Here is a 21,619-nt window from a genome sequence, read left to right as displayed (position 1 = left end):
CAGGCAGAAGGTATACAAATCTGAAGTCCCACACCACCCAGGCTCAAGAACAGCTGCTTTAACCATTCAGTTCATGAATCAACCAGCAAAGCCCGAATCATCACAGATTAGCAACACTAGGATCACTTTGCACTAAAATGGACTTACCTTTGTTCTAAATGTGTCTGTTTTTTGTAAGAATTGTGCATTATTTATGTTTTCCTTGTGAACGCTGCTCATATGACGCTGTGTACCTGTGATATTGCTGCAAGTAAGTTTTTCATTCCATCTGTGCATACATGTACTTGTGCTTATGACAAGAAACTTGACAAAACCGGGAAACAACCGCTGATGTTGCAAATCTTTAACAGAAAACATAAGATGCTGGAAATAATAGATTAGGTGACATCAGTGGAAGGAGAAAGAGAGTTAATGTTCCAAGTCAATGAACTCTCATCAGAACCAGGGAAAGACCGAAATCAAACATGTTTCAAAATCAAATTGCAGAGAAAGGAGAGAAAGAACAACGAGCATGTGTGTGACAGTGGAGACTGAGTGAATGAGAAAGGTAGTAAAGGGTTGTTTTGCTGCTGAGCTGACTCGAGGTATACACAAAAAGAGGTGAATGTGTCAGAGGAAAGAGTGAGGAAAAGATGTCGGAACCGAATGTTACAAAACCCAACAGTTGCTGGAAATCTAAACTAAGATACTGGAAATACTTAGCAGGCCATGCTGCATAGAGACAGCAAGAGAAGAGAAAAGTGTGTCAGTGGGATGGAGAATTAAAGCAATTTTAACTTTCCACCTGCTAAAATTTAACATTTTGGACCCAAAGTAAACTCGAGGAAGAGCAGCATCTCCCTGATGAAGCACATTACTACCCTCAGGATTTCACAATGAGATCAAAAGTCTTAGGTAAGTAGCACTTCTGATTTATGTCAGGATTGGCCAGAATACTATTTGCAGGATTTTCTTTTATTTCAGATGAACACTGCTTTTTTTTCCCCTAGCCTTTTCTTTGACATCATTCATCTCCATTAATTTACATCTCTTTCAGATAGATCAACTGTGATCTAGAAACCCTAACTGTCATTACTGCCTATTGTGTCACCAGTTTCCTCTTGATCTCCCCGCTATCATGAACATATTTTCCTGTTTCCTCCACCCAAACTCATCCTCTGCAGTTTTAAACACGTTTGAGTTCTAACTTTTCCTAGTTCAGATGACAGATCACTCATCTAAGCTGTTACCTCTGTTTGTCTACCTACAGATGATGCCTGGCCTGTAGAGTAAATCCAGCAATTGCTGTTTTTGTTTTGAACACAAGATTGGGATCACTGCAGACATAAATCCTGGGTCAAAGTAGTACCGGTACTTTAATTATTCTTCAGCTGAACACTGCATTTGGTCTTGATTCCCTTTCTGCAGCACCATCTCTACCTGACCTACCTGAATTGTTCTTTGGTCCAGTGTCCACCTTTCACCTTATTTACCCACTGTCCTCACTCTCACCAAGTCTTATTCATCCTTCACCTGTATTAACAGACATATTTTCCAACCAAATGTCCTCCAAATTCTCTGTATTTCTCACATATTGTTTCTTTTAATCTCCTGTTCTGATCATTCCATCATTGCCTCCTGTCCCAGATTCTGCAATTCCATTTCCAAACGTCCACATCTATTTACCTCTAATCGTAGAAATATAGAGAACCTACAGCACAACACAGGCCCTTTGGCCCACAAAGCTGTGCCGAACATATCCTCACTTTAGAAATTACCTAGGGTTATCCACAGCCCTCTATTTTTCTAAGCTCCATGTACCTGTCCAGGAGTCTCTTAAGAGACCCTATCGTATCTGCCTTCACCACCATCATCGGCAGCCCATTCCATGCACTCACCCAGTAAAAAACTTACCCCTGACATCTCCTTGGTACCCACTTCCAAACACTTTAAAACTGTGCTCTCATGTGCTAGTCATTTCAGCCCTGGGAGAAAGCCTCTGACTATCTACCAGATCAATGCCTCGCATCAACTTATACACCTCTATCAGGTCACCTCTCATCCTTCGTCGCTCCAAGGAGAAAAGGCCGAGTTCACTCAACCCATTCTCATAAGGCATGCTCCCCAATCCAGGCAACATCCTTGTAAATCTCCTCTGTACCCTTTCTACTGTTTCCACATCCTTCCTGTAGTGAGGCGACCAGAACTGAGCACAGTACTCCAAATGGGGTCTGACCAGGGTCCTATATTGCTGCAACATTACCTCTCGGCCCCTAAACTCAATCCTTAAGATATTCCTTAAAACTACATCTTGGACTAACCCTTTGGCTATCTACCCTAACATTTCTGTAGGGATTAGTGTGAAATTTTGTTTGAAAGTGTTGCTATAATACTCTTCTGGGGCATTTTACTATGTTAACGGAACCATATCGTTATGATCAACCAAAATTAACATCGTATAGTTGCAATGAAGTGAGACGGTGCCTTAATGGGCTGGATAACAAGGTAGGTTCAGAGATTATACAAACTCACCATTGGGTGACAATGTCACTGCAGGCATGGAGTGCATACTTGGCTCAGCAATGTATTTGAAGTCCACAGGAATATCCCTGTAGGAATAACAACAAAGGCTTATAAAATGTGTGTGGGGGTGGGGAGAGAAATACATTTTTGTTGAAGTTCACACAATTCATACTGGAGTTCCAAAGGTGCAGGGAGCAAAATACTCTAAAAGCACGAAATGTGTGCTCACACAAAATCCAAACTGTCAGAGAGATGAATAAGTGAAATGAAAAGCTCTAATAGAACATCTCAACAATAGCGTTTACATTTTAAAATGCAGCAACGTTTTATAAAGAGGTAAAAGAAAAGAAAGATACATTATTAAGTTGAAGATTACATTCGACAATAAACCACACCATGAAAGGAAAGAATGCACTTCAAACGGATGATGAACATCTTAGCACAGAACCACTGATATTTTTTCTGAAATGTAAGGGGCAAAGAAGAATGTAAACACCTTGGAGTGTTTATTTTTAATAAAGAACCATGTTTAGGAATCTCACGAGAATGGTTACAGCTGTACCAAAGAAATGAATGCCAAAAAACTCTCTGTAACTGAATTTGTTTAAAGCAATAGCTGCTTGGGTATGCAGGAGCTCCTATTCAAAGCGGAATAATTCCTTTACACACACAAAATCCCACTGGAAGTCACCAGGTCAGGCACCATCTATGGAAATGAATAAACAGTCGATTTTTGGGCCAAGATACTTCTTCAGGACTGGGAAGAACCCAGAATAAAAAGGTGGTGGTGGGGGGGGAAGGATAGCTAGAGGTGATAGGTGAAGCCAGGTGGGTAGGAAAGGTAAAGGAGAGGAAGGAATCTGATAGGAGAGGAGAGTGGACCATAAGAGAAGGAGGAGGGGACCCAGGAGTGGGGTGGGATAGGCAGATGAAAAAGATGTAAAAGGCCACTCCTTCTTTTCCAGTTCTGAAGGAGGGTCTCGGCCTGAAACATCAACTGTTTTTTTTTTATTTCCATTGATGCTGCCTGACCTGTTGAGTTCCTTCAGCATTTTCTGTTTGTTGCTTTGGATTTTCAGCATCTGCAGACTTTCTCATGTTTAGAATTCCTTTATAATACAGATTTGATGAAATTTGTACAAGTCTATTACCATTAACCCATCTCCACAATTTAATCATATCATCTGCAGGATTCACAACAACAAAAGCAAAAAATTATTACAATACTGAGGCACTGTTGGAAGTTATACATATTGGATTAATTTCATTTTTCTTTTGTAAATTATTCAATGAATTCTTGAAGCATTTAGTTTGAATGAGTGATGAAGACACAAGGTCATCTGCAGCTATTTTAGGTGTTAACCTTTATCAATATTACTCCATTATGTATTAGAAGAACTGACCACAAATGGCTTAGTAATGGCATCATCAGGAGTGAAAGGGGAAAGACAAACTTCACATTGGGGACTGCAAATTAGAGTTTACCAACTCACAGTTCAAATAAAGATACACAGGAGGCCATTATGTTACTACCTCTTTGAAGGAGATTTCCAATTAGTCCACTTGTAGCTTTGTATAATTTTTCTCCACACACTGTACAATTGTCTTTTCAACATTATCATTGCACTTACGATCATCATTCTTCTGAACTGTGTATTCAAGATTCATAATTGATGGTGAAATCTTTGTTCTCCTCTTGACACGAAAGGTCCCTTTTCACATTAAAGTACCCTGCTGTCTCAATACAATTCCACCCTATTTCCTCTTTCAATACTTTTCATGATTTCGAATAGTTCTATCAAATCTCCATTGAACAGCTGCTGTTGGAAGGAAACCAGCCCATAATCACAAAGCATACACAAGGGGGTGGTGAATCAATTATTTTGCATTTAATACATGCCAGAATACATCTGCCTCTGTATTCAATTATTCATCGTCACTACTCCTATTGCCAGCTCATCTCAGTGATAGTGCTCCCATATCTGAGGAAAGGGTACAGTCCTGTGCAAGCGTCTCAGGCACATATATATAGCCAGGGTGCCTGAGACTTCCATGAAGTACTGTAATTTGTCAAAGTGGAGCAGAGAGCGAGCTTGTAAACCCAGAGGGAGCGCAGGATGTTGGGAATGGCGAGGGTGGAGTGCCACAAGAGGGGTGTGGGACAGGTAGTAGAGAAGGAGAGCCAGGCAGGTTCAGACACACCCAGCCCTGAGACACCAGGTAAGGTCATTTGATTCCACACATTTGGTTTACTGACAATTACAAAATGTCTCTCTGATGCTTCCTGCTCCCTACCCTCTCCCGTCCCCTTTTCCCAACCATGATTCCCCTCTCCCTGCCCCCTTCCCACTCTCAGTTCACAAGAGACCAAAATCAGAATCAGATTTATCATCACTCACATGTCATGAAATTTGTTATTTTTTACTGCAGCAGTACAGTGCAATACATAAAATTATTAAAGTACTGTGCAAAAGTTTTGTATATGTAGCTGCATCAATTTGTGCCTAAGCCTTTATTCCTATTACTGTACATAACATACACAGAAGGCTCTATGGATCAAGTGCTGGGTGAACAGATTATTATGACCACACTAGGAGTACTGTCAACAGTTTCGGGGCCGTGTTTCAGAAAGGATGTATTGTCATTAGAAAGAGTCCAGAGGAGGATGATTCTGGGAATGAAGGGGTTAACATATGAGGAGCGTTTGGCAGCCTTGGGCCTGTACTCATTGGAATTTAGAAGAATGCAGGGAGAGCTCATTGAAACTTACTGAAAGGACTAGATAAGGTGGATGGGGAGAGGATGTTTCCTATGGTGGGGGTATCCAGAACTAGTGGGTACAGCCTCAAAATTGAGGGAAAGTTTTTAGAGCAGAGGTAAGGAGGAATTTTTTTTTAGCCAGAGGGTCGGGAATACGTGGAATGCCCTGCCACAGACTGGTGCAGCCAAGTTCGTGTGTATATTTAAGGTGGAAGTTGATTGATGCCCTGGCTGATCAGGAAACTAAGGATATGGTGAGAAGCAGGTGTATGGGGTTGAGTGGGATCCAGGATCAGCCATGATGGAATGGCAGAGCAGACTCGATGGGCTGAATGGCCTAATTCTGCTTCTGCGCCTTATGGTCATGGCTGGCATGGATGGGTTGGGTAAAATGGATTGATAATATGCTGAATGATTCTACAAACATCAAATCTGTAGTCAGTATTAAGGCCTTCCACATCACTCAATGCTCCTGATTCTGTATAGTTTGGGTCTCCACATGTAACATAAAAGATCTCCTTGTTATCCGTCAAGATCTGTGAACCTGGGCTTCAGGTTGGCTTCCTTTGTGAGCCCAATTCTCACTGTAACGTGTATTCCATTAGAGTGGTCATCTCCATGGACCTTTGGATTAACTACAACATGCTAGTTTTAACATACGGTACATACTAGACCTTCCAGAAAATGTGTTTGTGAGTACATCGTAACAAGGGCAAAATAATTTAACTTCCAAGTGAAATTTCACTCCCTGAGGTCATATTGAACTGAATCACTTTATACATTTCTGATAAAAAGAGAAAAATAAAACTCCACGGTCTATGGAACAACAAAAAAAATCATAATCATTTGGATGGCTGATCAGCAAAAGGACATTTTGAGTCACTACAGCAATAATCAGATGTGAAATTTGCCACTATGATTGGCTGTGGCTTTGAGCTCTATGAATAGTCTCAATTACTGACCAATGAGTTAGAGACAAGGTAATGCATGTTAGCTTAGGGCAGTGTTTGCACGCCTTTTATTAAAATGCATAGACTAGTGGATATTTCATTAAAAGGAAATACTTCTTTGAATCTGATTCACAGCAGGTACAAACAGCAAGAGGAGCAGATGTATGAAAAATGGAATTGCAAAACAGTTTAAAAAAACAATTCTCCAACTAGATAGATTCAAAATATAATTCAAAAAGATGTATTCTCTCATTACAATATAGGAGATGATATAGAATCATAGCACCACATTGTGATTTTTTTTTCCTCCAAGTATTTCAGAGCTGCCCATGATTTTCTGCTCAACCATCTGGTTTCCTTTAGCTTGGCACAATAGTCATTACTTAGGATTCTGCAGCTTGTGCAGAAAGATTCTGAAACATTCTTGAAAAACAAACTATTCTTAGTATGAGTACTAATTTAATCCATCTCTACATTTTATATAACACATCTCAAGTACAGTAATATTTTCCCACATTTCTGTCATTTAAAATATCTTGACCTAAATCATGTTCTCATTACAGCAGTAATAAACAGCTCAAAGTAACATGTTACTTGACTCCTGTTACGGTAATCACTCGGCAAGAGGGCATTTGATTTTCCTCTTTTGGTAAGTTAGGTAGAAAACCGTCAGATGGAATTTAATTCTGATAGGTATGAAGTGATGCATTTTGGAAACCAGTCAGCTTTGGATACTTAACATCTCAGGGCATATCCTGATGGAGTTTTACTCAGTCATCATTGAGAGTGTTGTAACCACCTTTTAGTTTTCTGTCGCCTTCTCCCTCTCCAAGACCAGGTTCCAAGTAGTCCACTCAGTGGAGAAAATCACTGGCTGTTAGCTACTGACATTAAAAGACTTGTTCATTGCCACAGTGATGAAAAGAGCTGAAAAATTTATTGCTGACTCCATACAACCTAGCAGTTACCCATTCACCAAACTGCCATCAGGGAGACACTGTAAGTCCATCACCACCAGGACTACATGTCACCTCTGAAGCTTCTATCCAACTGCTCAACAAAACTCAGTCAGGTGTAAAACCCTAAACATCTCTGAATAACATCCATTAAATGGCCTTTCCTGCTCTCCTTGTTCTGTTGATAGTTATTGGGTCTGTTCATATGTGCACATTTATTTAAGTTTGATTATTGACATTTTTGCACGTGACCGCTTTGCTAACTGTTGATCGCTCATGACTTTGCACTATTGTTTTGTAAATTGCTGGTTGCTATTGCGTTGTCTGTTATGGTATTGTGCTGTGTTTTATGCGTGGCACAGAACCACAATCAATTCTGGTATGCTTCACATACTGGCAATAAAGCAATTCTGATTCTGATTCTGAAATAAGGACAGGGCTTTAAATGTATTGAGTAACAGAAGCATCCGTTTCCAAGCACAAAATCATGCTGACTTCTCCTAATCAGGCCCTGTCTACTCAAACACTGCTAGATCCTGTCGTTCCAGTATCTTCCCCACCAATGATGACAGGCTGAATGGCTACACTCATAAACAATGACTTTCCAATCTTTGGGAACTTCATCAGTTCAACTTTACCAATTTTGTTCAATGTGAAACCCAAATGTTGTTATACACACATAACTTGGCAATTTTGCTTCAAGTGTTGACAATTGTAAAATAATCATTTTGAAACACCTCAGCCTTCGGATTATGTTCTCAATAAAGAAAAGAGTTCACTATTTGCCTGGAAATTCTGTACAAACATGTAAATTAAAAACCAGCAGACAACAAAAATCTGAAATAAAAACAGAAAAAGCTGAAAACACTCAGCAGGTCAGGCAGTCTGTGGAATTAGAAACAGAGTTAACATTTCATGTTGAAGACCCTCTTTAGGCATTTTTTAATTTTAATTTCACGTCTTGCACAAACATGAACCAGTTTATAAATGCAAGTAGTAAAGGAGTCAAACAGTACAGAAACAGCCCTTGCCCTCGTCACTGTCCATGTACTCTATTAAATACCCATCTGTTTGAATCTCATAGCTTTCTATGCATTGACGATTCAAGTACTCATCTAGATTTCCAAAGTTATACAGATAACATACAATTGTGCAGTTTGTACATCTCAGATGAGCCTGACACCAATAACACCCCCATCTTCTCTGACTTCTGGTACGGTTGGAATACACAAATGGATGAGCAATAATCCCTAAAACTAAATGAAGATAAAACTGAACTACTTTTAGCTGGCCTCAGAGCCACAAGAGGTAAAGAAAATCGGTGAGTCAGCTTTTTTGAACTACACTCCTAAACTGTTGAACTTAATACCTAAAACTATAAAGGATGCAGGCTCAAATGATACTTTTAAACAACAGCTCAAAACCCATTTATTTAATCTTGCTTTTAACTAACATTATTTTGTCTTTTATTTTCATGTTTGCACTTTATCCCATCATAAAGAGCTTTGAACTACATGATGTGTATGAAAAGTGTTCTAGAAATATTATTATATTATCAATGTGGCTATTACCTATATTATTATTAATACAATATTACCAATAAAATAAGCAATGGCTTATATTGGGAGTCACTGATTTCAGGGTTGTCATGCAGAGTAGAATATGTTCCTTCTGGAAGAGACATAATCTTAATTTGACCGTGGGGACAAATTAATTTGATATGCAAGGGTAATAAAAGTTTTTGAACATTAACATCAAAATTATATAATGATAAGCAAGTCAAGAACTATATTACATGAAATACTGCTGCTAGTTATTGGAAGGCTCGAAGTATTGAATGACCTATGCCTGTTTCTTGGTAAAACTCAAATTTTTTCCTGGGATTTAGAACGTTAGGACATTTTTGACAAGAGCAGGCCATCTGGCCCAACAAAGCTTGTTGAATTTCTATTCATATAGTGTTTTGAAATAACCATTGAGTTTAAATTTGAAAGTCTCTAAGGTACTACTCTAAACTACACGCAAGTAGATTATTCCACGTGTCCACAACTTGCTGTGTAAAGAAATGCTTCTTCATGTTAGTCTGAAATTTCCCCTTAACCAGTCTCCACCCATGGCCCTATGTCCTTGATGATGGATTAATTCTGAAGTACCAGCTGGCATCCACCTTACTTGTGCCCTTAATGATTTTGAACACTTCTATCATGTCTCCTCTCATTCTACATCTACTTAGGCTAAAAAGATTGTATTCTTTCAATCTTCATAGTTCATACCCCGCAGACCTGGAATGAGTCTCGTCGCCCTTTTCTGAACTCTCCCCAGTGCATTCACAACCCTCACAAGATATGGAAACCAAAATTGTACACAGCACTCAAGCTGTGGCCTCACAAGCGCATTATGCAGCTTAAGGAGAATGTCTCTAGGCTTGAACTATACTGATCATTATATAGCCCAACGTTCTATTAGCCTTCCTAATTGCTTCTGTGCATTGTTGAGATGTTGGTAGTGATGAGTCTACCAGGACACCCAAATCCTTCTCATACAGTGCACTTTGTAACTCAAGACCCCCCCCATTGTATATTTACATTTAATATTTCTATTTCCTATATGTAACACTATATGTAAGTATGGATAACATGGAACTGGCTATGTGGGTTACAATTCAATCCAGCTGTCCAGAAGCTGTATAAAAAAAAACTTGGCAAGCTTAAATTTGACTGAACACACCAAATCCACTATCCTTCTATTGTTGCCTTGTATTTTTAAAATAGTACTTGGGAGATTCATCAAATCCGAGATGGGATGGGAAAAAAATAATCTTAAGAATGTAACATGAATTAATAAAGCACACTTGAAAAGAGGATGCTGTCCAAGTTGCATGCCATCTTGGACAATGACTCCCATCCACTCCATAATGTACTGGTTAGGCACAGGAGTACGTTCAGCCAGAGACTCATTCCACTGAGATGTAACACGGAGCGTCATAGGAAGTCATTCCCACCTGTGGCCATCAAACTTTACAACTCCTCCCTCGGAGTGTCAGACACCCTGAGCCAATAGGCTGGTCCTGGACTTATTTCCACTTGGCATGATTAACTTATAATTATTTATGGTTTTATATTGCTATATTTCTTCACTATTCTTGGTTGGTGCGTCTGTAACAAAACCCAATTTCCCTCGGGATCAATAAAGCATGTCTGTCTGTCTGTATATAATCAATGGTATAGTATTTGGATAGACAAGGACTGATTAGGGATAGTCAACGTGGCTTTGTGGATGGTAGGTCGTGTCAAACCAAGAGTTTTTCAAGGAAGTTACAGGAATGTTGATGAAGGCAAGGCAGCGCATATTGTCTACATGACTTCAGCAAGGCATTTGACAAGGTTCCACATGGGAAGTTGGTGAAGAAGATTCCATCGCTTGGCATTCAAGATGATGTAATAAATTGGCTTTGTGGGAGAAGCCAGAGAGTGGTAGTAGTCTCTAACTGGAGGCCTGTGACTAGTGCTGTACCGCAGGGATTGGTGCTGGGTCTGTTACTTGTGATCTATATCAATGGTCTGATGATAATGTGGTAAATGGATCAGCAATTTTGCGATGACACCAAGATTGGGGGTGTGGTAGACAACACGGAAGACTATCAGAGCTTGCAGCGGGATCTAGACAAATGGGCTGAAAAATGACAGATGGAATTTAATGCAGACAAGTGCGAGGTACTGCATTACAGTAAGACCAACGAAGTAGGTCTTACTCGGTGAATGGGAGGGCACTGAGGAGTGTGGTAGAACAAAGGGATCTGGGAATACAGGTCCATAATTCATTGAAAGTGGCGGCACAGGTAGGTAGGCTTGTAAAGGAAATTTTTGGTACATTGGCCTTCATAAAGCAATGTACTGAGTACAGGAGTTGGGATGTTATGTTGAAATTGAATGAGACAACGATGAGGCCTAATTTGGAGTATTGTGTGCAGTTTTGGTCACCTACTTACAGGAAAGATGTAGATAAGATTGAAAGAGTACAGAGAATATTTACATGAATGTTGGCAGGTCTGGAGGATCTGAGTTACAAGGACAGATTGAATAGGTTAGAATTTCATTCCTGAGAATAGAGAAGATTGAGAGGAAATTTGATAGAGGTATACAAAATTATGAGTGGTATAGATAGGGTAAGTGCAAGCAGCCTTTTACCACTGAGGTTGGGGGAGACTACTACTAGAGGTCATGGGTTAAGGGTGACAGGTGAAACATATAAAGGGAATATGATGGGAAACATCTTCATTCAGAAGGTGGTGAGAGCGTGGAACAAGCTGCCAGCACAAGTAGTGGATGTGATTTCAATTTCAACATTTAAGAGAAGTTTGGATAGCTTTGGGAGGGATATGGAGGGCTATAGTCCGGGTACAGGTCGATGGAACTAGGTAGTTTAAATGGTTCAGCATGGACTAGATGGGCCAAAGGGCCCATTTCTGTGCTGTAGTTTTCTATGATTCCAATCTAATTCAAGGTCTCCTATACATTTCGTGTAAAGCTAGAAACATTGCAGAAGAAAGCCTGAAATAGATGCAAGGCAAGCTCCCAATGGAAGATAAAATGTCACTTAGGATCACATTTTTGGTTCAGTTAGTGGCTTCCATAAAATGGACACATCCTCAAGCTCTCTAAGTCTTTAAGATTTCCACACTCTTCTAGTTCTAGAGCCATGTGCATCTTCAATTTTAACTGCACCACTATTAGTGTTCATGCCTTCAGCTGTCTAAAATAGAAATCTGGATTCCTTCCCTAAGAACATTACACCATTAAACTAAATTATGCTCTATAATCCCTACTGAAATCAATGGGGACTGGAATCCTGTACCAGATCTGGCCTGGCAAAGGACCCAAGTGGCAATTTCCCAGCACATTTTTTGGTACATCCTACAAGACAGGTTTTTGGCATTTCCACATGAAGATCAACAACAGAATGGACAGACAAATTGAGGCGTCCACGTCTGTGCGTAGGTCACACACTTACACGTTCCACAATATCTGGACATATTCCAGAACTTCAGTTTTAACAGCTGCTCCAAACCACAACCAAAAATCAAATTTCCCCATCCTGAGAAAACATCAGGAATTCCCAGGCTTTTTCATTTAAAAATCATGACACCAAAACAGTTTGAACGGAAGTTAAAAGTGTGATCAACAAGAAATCAGTGAAGATCATTGAGATTTTGGATTTTACAAAGTCAGAGAATTATGCTTATACTCTAAAAACCTACACTTAAATATTAGTTCACGGCATTGGTCCTTAGCCATGAAGAAATTGCTTCCTATAATGAAACAACAAGGTTGTATTCATATGGCACTTTCCATGTCTTTAGTGAAATAATAAGCACTTCAAAGTCACAGTTACTTTTGAAGTACAATCACTAGAGATAAATATGTAGTTAATTTTGAGTCAAACAGTCCAACAAACAGTAACTAAAGGAACTGACTTCTTTAGTAATGTTAGCTTCATGGGGAAGACATGTAAAACTTCCTGATGTTTTGAATAGAGCCACGGAATCTTTGACAAATAGCAAAATGCTTTATTATCTTATCCACAAAAAAAATTTCCAAAAGTCCAGTACTCCCATCTGTCTGTTTAGACTTTTAATAAAACTCTTAGGGTGGAGCCTTTAATCTACAGCTTTCTGACTCATATCAACCATCAATGAAGCCAAACAGGCACACAAAATGCTAAAACTAGTTACTCCAAGTAACTGTAATAACTTGTTAACACCACTTTGGTGAGCCAGGAAGAGACCGTGGAGGTCAAATAGACATGCAAGTAGTCTGCATTGCATAATGTAAGGCAACACAGTAACGTGACAGATCCAATTCAGGTGTAAGTAGTAATTTTTTTTTCAAACCAACATGAAAACATGACACTTATATGCATTGTTTTTGTTTGTATGTGTTAAAAAGTTTATATGTAGGCCCCCAGGTAGCAGCAGAGATACCGAGGATTAGGTTGAGAGGCAGATTTTGGAAAGGTGCAAAAATAACAGGGTTGTTATCATGGGGGACTTTAACTTCCCTTATATTGATTGGCACCTGATTCGTTCCAATCGTTTAGATGGGGTAGAGTTTGTTAAGTGTGTCCAGGATGGATTCCTGTCACAGTATGTGGACAGGCTGACTAGGGGGAATGCCATACTAGATCTAGTATTAGGTAACGAACCAGGTCAGGTCACAGATCTCTCAGTGGGTGAGCATCTGGGGGACAGTGACCACTGCTCCCTGACCTTTAGCATTATCATGGAAAAGATATCATAGATTATCATAGAATCAGAGAGGACAGGAAAATTTTTAATTGGGGGATGGGCAAATTATGAGGCTATAAGGCTAGAACTTGCGGGTGTGAATTGGGATGATGTTTTTGCAGGGAAATGTACTATGGACATTTGGTCGATGTTTAGGGATCTCTAGCAGGATGTTAGGGATAAATTTGTCCTGGTGAGGAAGATAAAGAATGGTAGGGTGAAAGAACCATGGGTGACAAGTGAGGTGGAAAATCTAGTTAGGTGGAAGAAGGCAGCATACATGACGTTTAGGAAGCAAGGATCAGATGGGTCTATTGAGGAATATAGGGTAGCAAGAAAGGAGCTTAAGAAGGGGCTGAGAAGAATAAGAAGGGGGCATGAGAAGGCCTTGGCGAGTAGGGTAAAGGAAAACCCCAAGGCATTTTTCAATTATGAGAAGAACAAAAGGTTGACAGGAGTGAAGATAGGACCAATAAAGGTGGGAAGATGTGCCTGGAGCCTGTGGAAGTGAGAGAGGTCCTCAATGAATACTTCTCTTCGGTATTCACCAATGAGAGGGAACTTGATGACGGTGAGAACAATATGAGTGAGGTTGATGTTCTGAAGCATGTTGATATTAAGGGAGAGGAGGTGTTGGAGTTGTTAAAATACATTAGGATGGATAAGTCCCTGGGCCTGACAGAATATTCCCCAGGCTAAATTATCTCGCATTTACCCAGATGTTAATCCCTGTTGTGACAAGTGCAAAAGGGGTGAGGCTTCCCTTATCCATATGTACTGGACATGCCCTAGTTTGGAAAAATACTGGAAAGATGTCTTCCAAACTCTATCCCAAATACTTGAAAAAACAATGGAACAGTATTTGTGAAATTTGAGAGCCTCAGGGAAGCATTCAAATTGTTTTGCATAACATTTAATTAATGAAAGTTATTTTCCACAAACATATTCATTAACTAAACACATAAAAGTAAAATGAAAGATTTTCCCCCACTATAAATGTCAATTTTCCATTAATTCTGATTATAGTAATTCTATAAAACAGAACTAATCAGTTCAAATTGATTACTAACCAGATTGATTCCTGGGATGGCAGGACTTTCATATGAAGAAAGACTGGATCGACTAGACTTATACTCATTGGAATTTAGAAGATTGAGGGGGGATCTTACTGAAACGTATAAAATTCTAAAGGGATTGGACAGGTTAGATGCAGGAAGATTGTTTCCGATGTTGGGGAAGTCCAGAATGAGGGGGTCACAGTTTGAGGATAAAGGGGAAGCCTTTTAGGACCGAGATGAGGAAAAACTTCTTCACACAGAGAGTGGTGAATCTGTGGAATTCTCTGCCACAGGAAACAGTTGAGGCCAGTTCATTGGCTATATTTAAGAGGAAGTTAGATATGGCCCTTGTGGCTAAAGGGATCAGGGGGTATGGAGAGAAAGCAGGTACAGGGTTCTGAGTTGGATGATCAGCCATGATCATACTGAATGGCGGTGCAGGCTCGAAGGGCCGAATGGCCTACTCCTGCACCTATTTTCTATGTTTCTATGTTAAACTAAGCTAATTTGATACTCATGTTATGGTATATGTATCAATTGACCAGTCCTAATAGAAAACTAATTAGCATTATCAAATTGTACATTTAAGATGCATTAAATAAACTAGGAAAGAATTTCCAGAGGTGAAGTTTACAAGTGACATAGATTGAAATGACACCTGAGCAAACTCAATGTTTCACACAAAAAGCAAACAATTTGTATTTATAGTTCATATAGTTTTATGTATACTTTTGGTTTACAAAAATACAGATTTATTGTAGATTACTTCTTATTTTAATTACATGCCGTCAATTATTTCGATTTAGGTTTAGAGTCATTGAGTTGTATGTTACAGTCGTGGGCACTTTGGTCCAACTCATCCAAGCCAAACATGTTGCCAATCTAATTGCATTTGCTCACATTAGGCCTGTATTTCTCTACTGCTTTCTTATCCAATTACCTGTTTATATCTGATTTAAGCACTGTAATTATAATTGTCATATGACCATCACCCTTTTGTTAACCCCAAAGTTACCCTCTAGGTTTAGGAGCCTGATAGTTAAGGGGTATGAAAATGTGCTCAGGCTTCCTTTACACTTAGGTCCATGATCTCTTAGACTTAAGCACCCCCACTCTAGTAAAAAAGACTGAGCGACACACACAAAACACTGGAGGAACTCATCAGGTCACTGCATCCATGGAGGGAAAGAAACAGCTGACGTTTGGACTGAGAAATTAAAACAACCCTGGCTATCTACCTTATTTATACCCCTTATAGTTTGTCTCTTCGCTGCCATTAGGCAACAAGTGAAAAGAGATTCCAGATACAGAAGTACTCAACAAGGACGTTATTATATTTCTCTCTTTTCTATTTATCTGCCCTCCCATATCACTTGATATTGACATTAAAGGAAGACAAACAATTAAAAAAAATGAAACTAATAAAACTAAAAAAAAACTTAATTATTTTCAAAAGTTAATTGGAACCGTTCTTGGGAGAAATGGAAGACATGATTCTTCCCACAAAATTGCAATTTTCTGGTGTACAATTTTATGGTGCCAATGTCTCTTCAGTACCTCATAAATGGACAGTGTTCTGAACAATATGCTATTTGATTGAATGGCACATCATGTTGAAACTTGGTTCACCCCTTCCTTAAATTAAGCAGCGCTTTTTTTCCAAAAGTAATCAATGATGAAAAGGTTAACCAATTGAAGTTCTGGTCATTTGTTGCATCTATTGAAAAAAAAACTTAGATCTAATGCAGTGGTTAAACAGCCAGAGGTGCAACCTGTAGTTTAAGGATAACAATTCAGAAATCAGACTTCTAATCTCATTATGGCAGCAGTGGAATCTATGGTCACTTGGGTTTGATTCTGAGTTCAAGTGCTGCCAATCTGTAGTTTGCACATTCTCCCTATGATTGAATGGATTTCCAACAGGTAAGTTTTGATGAGTTTTTTTTGAGGTGATGTAGATGATTGATGAGGGTATGGCAGTGGATGTTGTCTTCATGCACTTTTGTAAGGCATTTAACAAGATCTCCCATATGATCCAGATGATTAAGATGCATGAGTTCTACAGATTTGATTTAAAATGAGCTTGGCCATAGAAATCATACAGCGATGGTGAAGAGGTATTATTCTAACTGGAGGTCTGTGACCAGTGGTGTTTTGAAGGTATCAGTGGTGGGATCCTTGTTGTTTGTGATACATATAAGTTACTTGGACGAACTTGTAGACTAGTTGATTAGTAAGTTTGCCAATGATACAAAAATTGGTGCAGCTGCAAATAAAGTTTACTAAAGAATATAGCATTAGATATTGGTTGTAGACATGGGTGGAGAAATGGCAGATGGAGTTTAATCTGGGCAAGTGTAACTGCTGCACTTAGAGAAGTCAAATGTAAAGGGAAGGCATACTGTTAATGATAGGGTCTTTAATGATGAGAGGAGAAAAGATTAAATAGATGCATTGGCATTTTTTTTTACAAAACAGAGTGATAGATGCCTTGGACATGATGACAGGGTAGTGGTGCAAACAGACATGATTGCAGGGTTTAAGAGGCACTTCTGCAGGCATGTGAACATACAGGGAATTGAGGGATATGAATGATGTACAAACGGAAGGGATTAGTTTAATTTGACGTTATAGTCAGCACAAATACCAAGGGTTGAAACACCTATTCCTGAGCAGTACTGTCCTTATGTTCTATACTCTGGTTTCATGATGCATGTCAAAGATATGTTGGCAGGTTAAGACCATAAGATATAGGAGCAGAATTAGGCCAGTTGGCCCATTGGTGTTGCTCTGCCATTTAATAATGGCTGATTCATTTTCCCTCAGAGCTCCAATCTCCTGCCCGCTCCCCATATCTATTCATGCCCTGACCAATCAAGAATCTATCAATCTCTGCCTTAAATATATGTAAAGACTTGGCCTCAGCAGTCACCTGTGGCAACGAATTCCACAGATTCAACACAATCTGGCTAAACAAATTCGCCCTCATCTCCGTTCTAAAAAGACACCCCTCTATTCTGAGGCTACGTCCTCTGGTCCTAGACTCTCCCACCTTACGAATCATTCTCTCCACACCCACTCTATCGAGGCCTTTCAACATTTGATAGGTTTCAATTAAGTCAACCCTCATTCTTCTGAATTTGAGTGAACACAAGCCCAGGGGCATCTAACGATCTTCATGTGACAAGCCATTCAATCCTGGAATCACTTTCGTGAAACTGCTTTCAATCCTCTCAAGTGCCAAGCACATCCTTTCTAAGATAGGGGGCCCAAAACTGCTCACAATGCTCCAGTTCTTTATAAAGCCTCAACATTACATCCTTCCTTTTGTATTCTAGTCCTCTAGAAATGAATGCTAACATTGCATTTGCCTTCCTCACCACTGACTCTACCAGCAAATTAACCTTTCGGGATTCCTGTACAAGGACTCCCAAGTCGCTTTGTGCCTCAGATTTTTGAATTTCCTCTCCATTTAGAGAATAAACTACCCTTTTATTAAGTTACAATAGTAAATTATATCAATAAGTGGTTAGCAGAGTCGAAGAAGTGCTAATGGGTATGTGAGGGAGGACAGGTTGCTGGGTCAGGAGAGGAATGGCACTGAAAGGACCCAATGAGTTGAGTGGACTATGACTTAATAAGTAAATACTGATTGTTCTTCTGGTTCAGCTGGCTGGGTCCAGTTAAATTTGAGTGAGAACATAGATAAAGTAGATAAAATGAGGTAATACCAAAAAAAAAGATTTCCATGTATATTGGGTTCACACCATATTACCACCGCTTTAACAGGGATACAGTTCCTCTTGTCCTCACCTACCATTCTACAAGTCCCAGCTTCCAACACATCATTCTCCGCAACTTCCGCCATCTTCAACAGGTTCCTATTACCAAACGTAAATTTACCCCCCCCCCACTCTCTGCTTTTCCTAAGGATCACTCCCTCCATGATCCCCTTGTCCATCTGTCCCCATGATCCCCTTGTCCATCTGTCCCTCCCCACCAAACTTCCACCATGCGCATATCCCTACAAACCACAGAAATACTACATCTGCCTGTTCACCTCCTCCCTCACCTCCACACAAGGCCCAAACAGTTCTTCCAGGCAAGGCAACACTTCACCTGCAAATCTGATGGGGTAATCTATTGTAACCGTGCTGCCGATATGGCCTCCTCTACATTGGTGAGGCCCATCATGAACTGGGGCCTGCTTTGCCAAGCATGTCCACTCCATCTGCTAAAAGTGGAACACCGAGAGACCAACCACTTCCTACCCCATTCCCATTCCGACATGTCAGTCCATGGCTTCCTCTTTTGCATCGATAAGGCCTCTCTCAGGGTGGAGGAACGACACCTCATATTTTGTCTAGGTAGCCTCCAACATGATGGAATATATTGATTTCTCCTTCTATTATTTTTCCCCTCTCCCTTCCTTCTTTTTGTATTTCCCCACTTTGGCCTCTTACCTCTTCTCCTCACCTGCCTATCACTTTCCCCTGATGCGCCTCCTTATTCCCTTTCTCCCATCATCCATTCTCCTCTCTTATCAGATGCCTTATTCTCCAACCTCTTACCTTTCCCACCCACCCGGCTTACCGCTAATCCTCCTTCCCCTCCCCTCCCAGTCCTGAAGAAGGGTCTTAGCCTGAAATGTTGACTGTTTATTAATTTCCATAGATGCTGCCTGTCCTGCTGAGTTCCTCCAGCATTTTATGTGTATTAATTTTATACCTGGTTTATGATACACTTTGAAGCTCTAAGATTCTACAACTGCAGGAAGTTAGGTGTTGATGAGATTTTAGAGTCCTTTCTGAAAAACATGCCAATTGGGAGAGGCTGAGGCTGGAATCAGGAAGGAAAAAGAACTTTGAAGATTAAATGACGGAGTATTAAGGAGGGCAATAGCAGCCAGAATTGAGCAGGAAGGGACAAGGTGCTCAAGCATCAGCATATGCCATAAGTAAAATCAGTTAAGAAAAATTAAAAAAATTAAATTAAAGGCAAAAAGAAATAGAGAAGGCAGTTCACATTTGATGTTACTTTTATCATCAGAATCCAGATTCATCTACTGCATTTATTTTCTGCAATGCTTCAATTTATTTTCTATTTATGGCCTGATGCAGAACAATAGCTAGATTGATGTGAATTTTACTTTTATCGGCGACACGCTACCACACTTACAAATAATCTGATAAATAGCCATGACATTGGCAAATCAGGATTTTTATAATAATAATTTTGAAGAAAACTTATAAAACTAAACTCCTGTTCAACACCATTAGACTGTATTACCCGTTCACCATTCTATTCAGTATTCATGACCAATTCCAACTGCTAATTATTCAAGCTGCTTCTAGATATATAAAGAAAATTTTATTCAGCTTCAGAAGAATATTTGCCACAAAAAGCCAGTAAACTTCTGGAACAGAAATGATGTTATAAATATATAAGGACATTTGACACTTTGGTAAAAATAACTCCAGTATTTACGTGGATTAGAGTATAGTCTAATGGAGCATCAAGTGAAGTGAATTCCACAATGGAAATGGATATTGTTTCTTGGAATATTATTTCTGTCAGGACTTTCTCTCTCACACCCATACATGCAATGACAGAAAATGAATGTCAACTCTCTCCTTCACAGCATTAAAGAAACTTACCATTCCCAGACTCGGAGGCTCTTGTCATCAGATGTACTCACAAATCGCCTGTTTTCATCCACAAATGTGATTGTGTTAACAGCTCCTAGATGCCTGTCATACTCCTGCACAATCTCTTCAGATCGAATGTCCCACTAGAAAAAAAACTCGATTCTTTACATTGACTATTTTAAGAGTGAAAAAGACATTTCTTTTTGAGTTAATGCAAATGTTTCCACTCAATTACAAATATTTTTAAAGAATTAAATATTTATTCATGTGTTTTTCTACACAGATGTTCTTGGGTTCATTGAAGTTCTCTGGTAACTAGATTATCCCCTAGTATAAATAACTTCATATTTAATTACTTTAGATAAATCTTTTTTTTTTCCTTTTTCCACTTTTCAACAAGGAGTACATTTTGCTGAACTGAGAATGATGTAAGCTTATAAAAATATATTTGTCAGGTTACTGGATCCAAACATATGACCTGTTCCTTGAATGATGTAATAAAAGAACATAAAAAACAAGAACAATAGACAATTGTTCCTTTAAGCCTGCCAGAACAGTGCAATCATTCCTGATCTTCTTTCCCAAACATTATTTTACTGTCCAACTACTTATCTTTCAAACCTTGAATATCCAGGTTTATTTTGAATGCTACCAATGGGAATGGCTCTACAGATCTCTGGAGCAGAGAATTTCAAAGATTCACTATCCTCTGCGTAAAAAAAGTTGTTTCTATTTCCGTCCTAGGAGACCTATCCCTTAATTTCGGACTATGACCCTTTAAGATTGATGTGTGTGCACTCACAAACACATCTTCCATTTAAGAGAACTGTCTCCTCTGGCAAATTCAAGTGAAGAGGAGTATGGCTGTAGGCCATTAACCTCCTGAATTCTATTCAGAAACAAAAACAAGTTTTGCTACTTAAATGTTGCACAGAGTATGCTAAAAACTGGCACTCAGTTGTAGGGAACAGAATTTTATTTACAGCTATTTCTACTGGGGAAATCAACTGATGAGTAACATGTCAGAAAATTCCTTCAATCCAACTGTTATCATATACAAAAGAAAAAGGTTAACGTAAGAATAAAATGCAGGTTTAAATTCTGGATCACAGGAATTGCTCCTGTTCATCTTCCTCTGAGCAGGTGAACCATTCTGTCCAAGTGCGGTCATTCCCTCGCTAGGTAAAGATTGACAGAACTGTCTGTAACTCAAAAATTCCACGTCACAGAATCACTGTCAGCTGAGATTGCAAAATATGCATCAGTTGGATAATTAGCCACAAAGTTGCACGGTTCTTGGTTAATTTTAGATTTTCATTAGAATTAGCAATTAGAAAAGTATTGATCTGTACTGGAGATACAAAATATACTGGATCATGAGAGTTGCTGGACCACAGAATGCTGAAGTAGAGTTTCAACTTGCACTGTGATCCAGTATTTCTCCTTCTGGAATGCCCTATTA

General features: G+C 39.3%; 1 protein-coding gene across 1 annotated transcript in view; it reads right to left on the bottom strand.

Annotated features, from left to right (window-relative positions):
• Positions 1-21,619, bottom strand: part of cdc40 (cell division cycle 40 homolog (S. cerevisiae)) — a 120,213-nt gene that overhangs the window by 12,135 nt on the left and 86,459 nt on the right. The window contains exons 12-13 of the mRNA XM_073055902.1: positions 20,167-20,300; positions 2,512-2,588 (exon numbers count right to left, since the gene is read on the bottom strand). Coding sequence (XP_072912003.1) covers positions 2,512-2,588; positions 20,167-20,300 — 211 coding nt within the window. The remainder of the gene's footprint in view (positions 1-2,511; positions 2,589-20,166; positions 20,301-21,619) is intronic.

Source organism: Hemitrygon akajei, chromosome 9 (genome assembly GCF_048418815.1).
Source record: "Hemitrygon akajei chromosome 9, sHemAka1.3, whole genome shotgun sequence".
In the NCBI taxonomy this organism is placed as follows: Eukaryota; Metazoa; Chordata; class Chondrichthyes; order Myliobatiformes; family Dasyatidae; genus Hemitrygon; species Hemitrygon akajei.
Note: the sequence above shows the minus strand (reverse complement) of the source record. Positions and strands in the feature narration are given on the sequence as shown.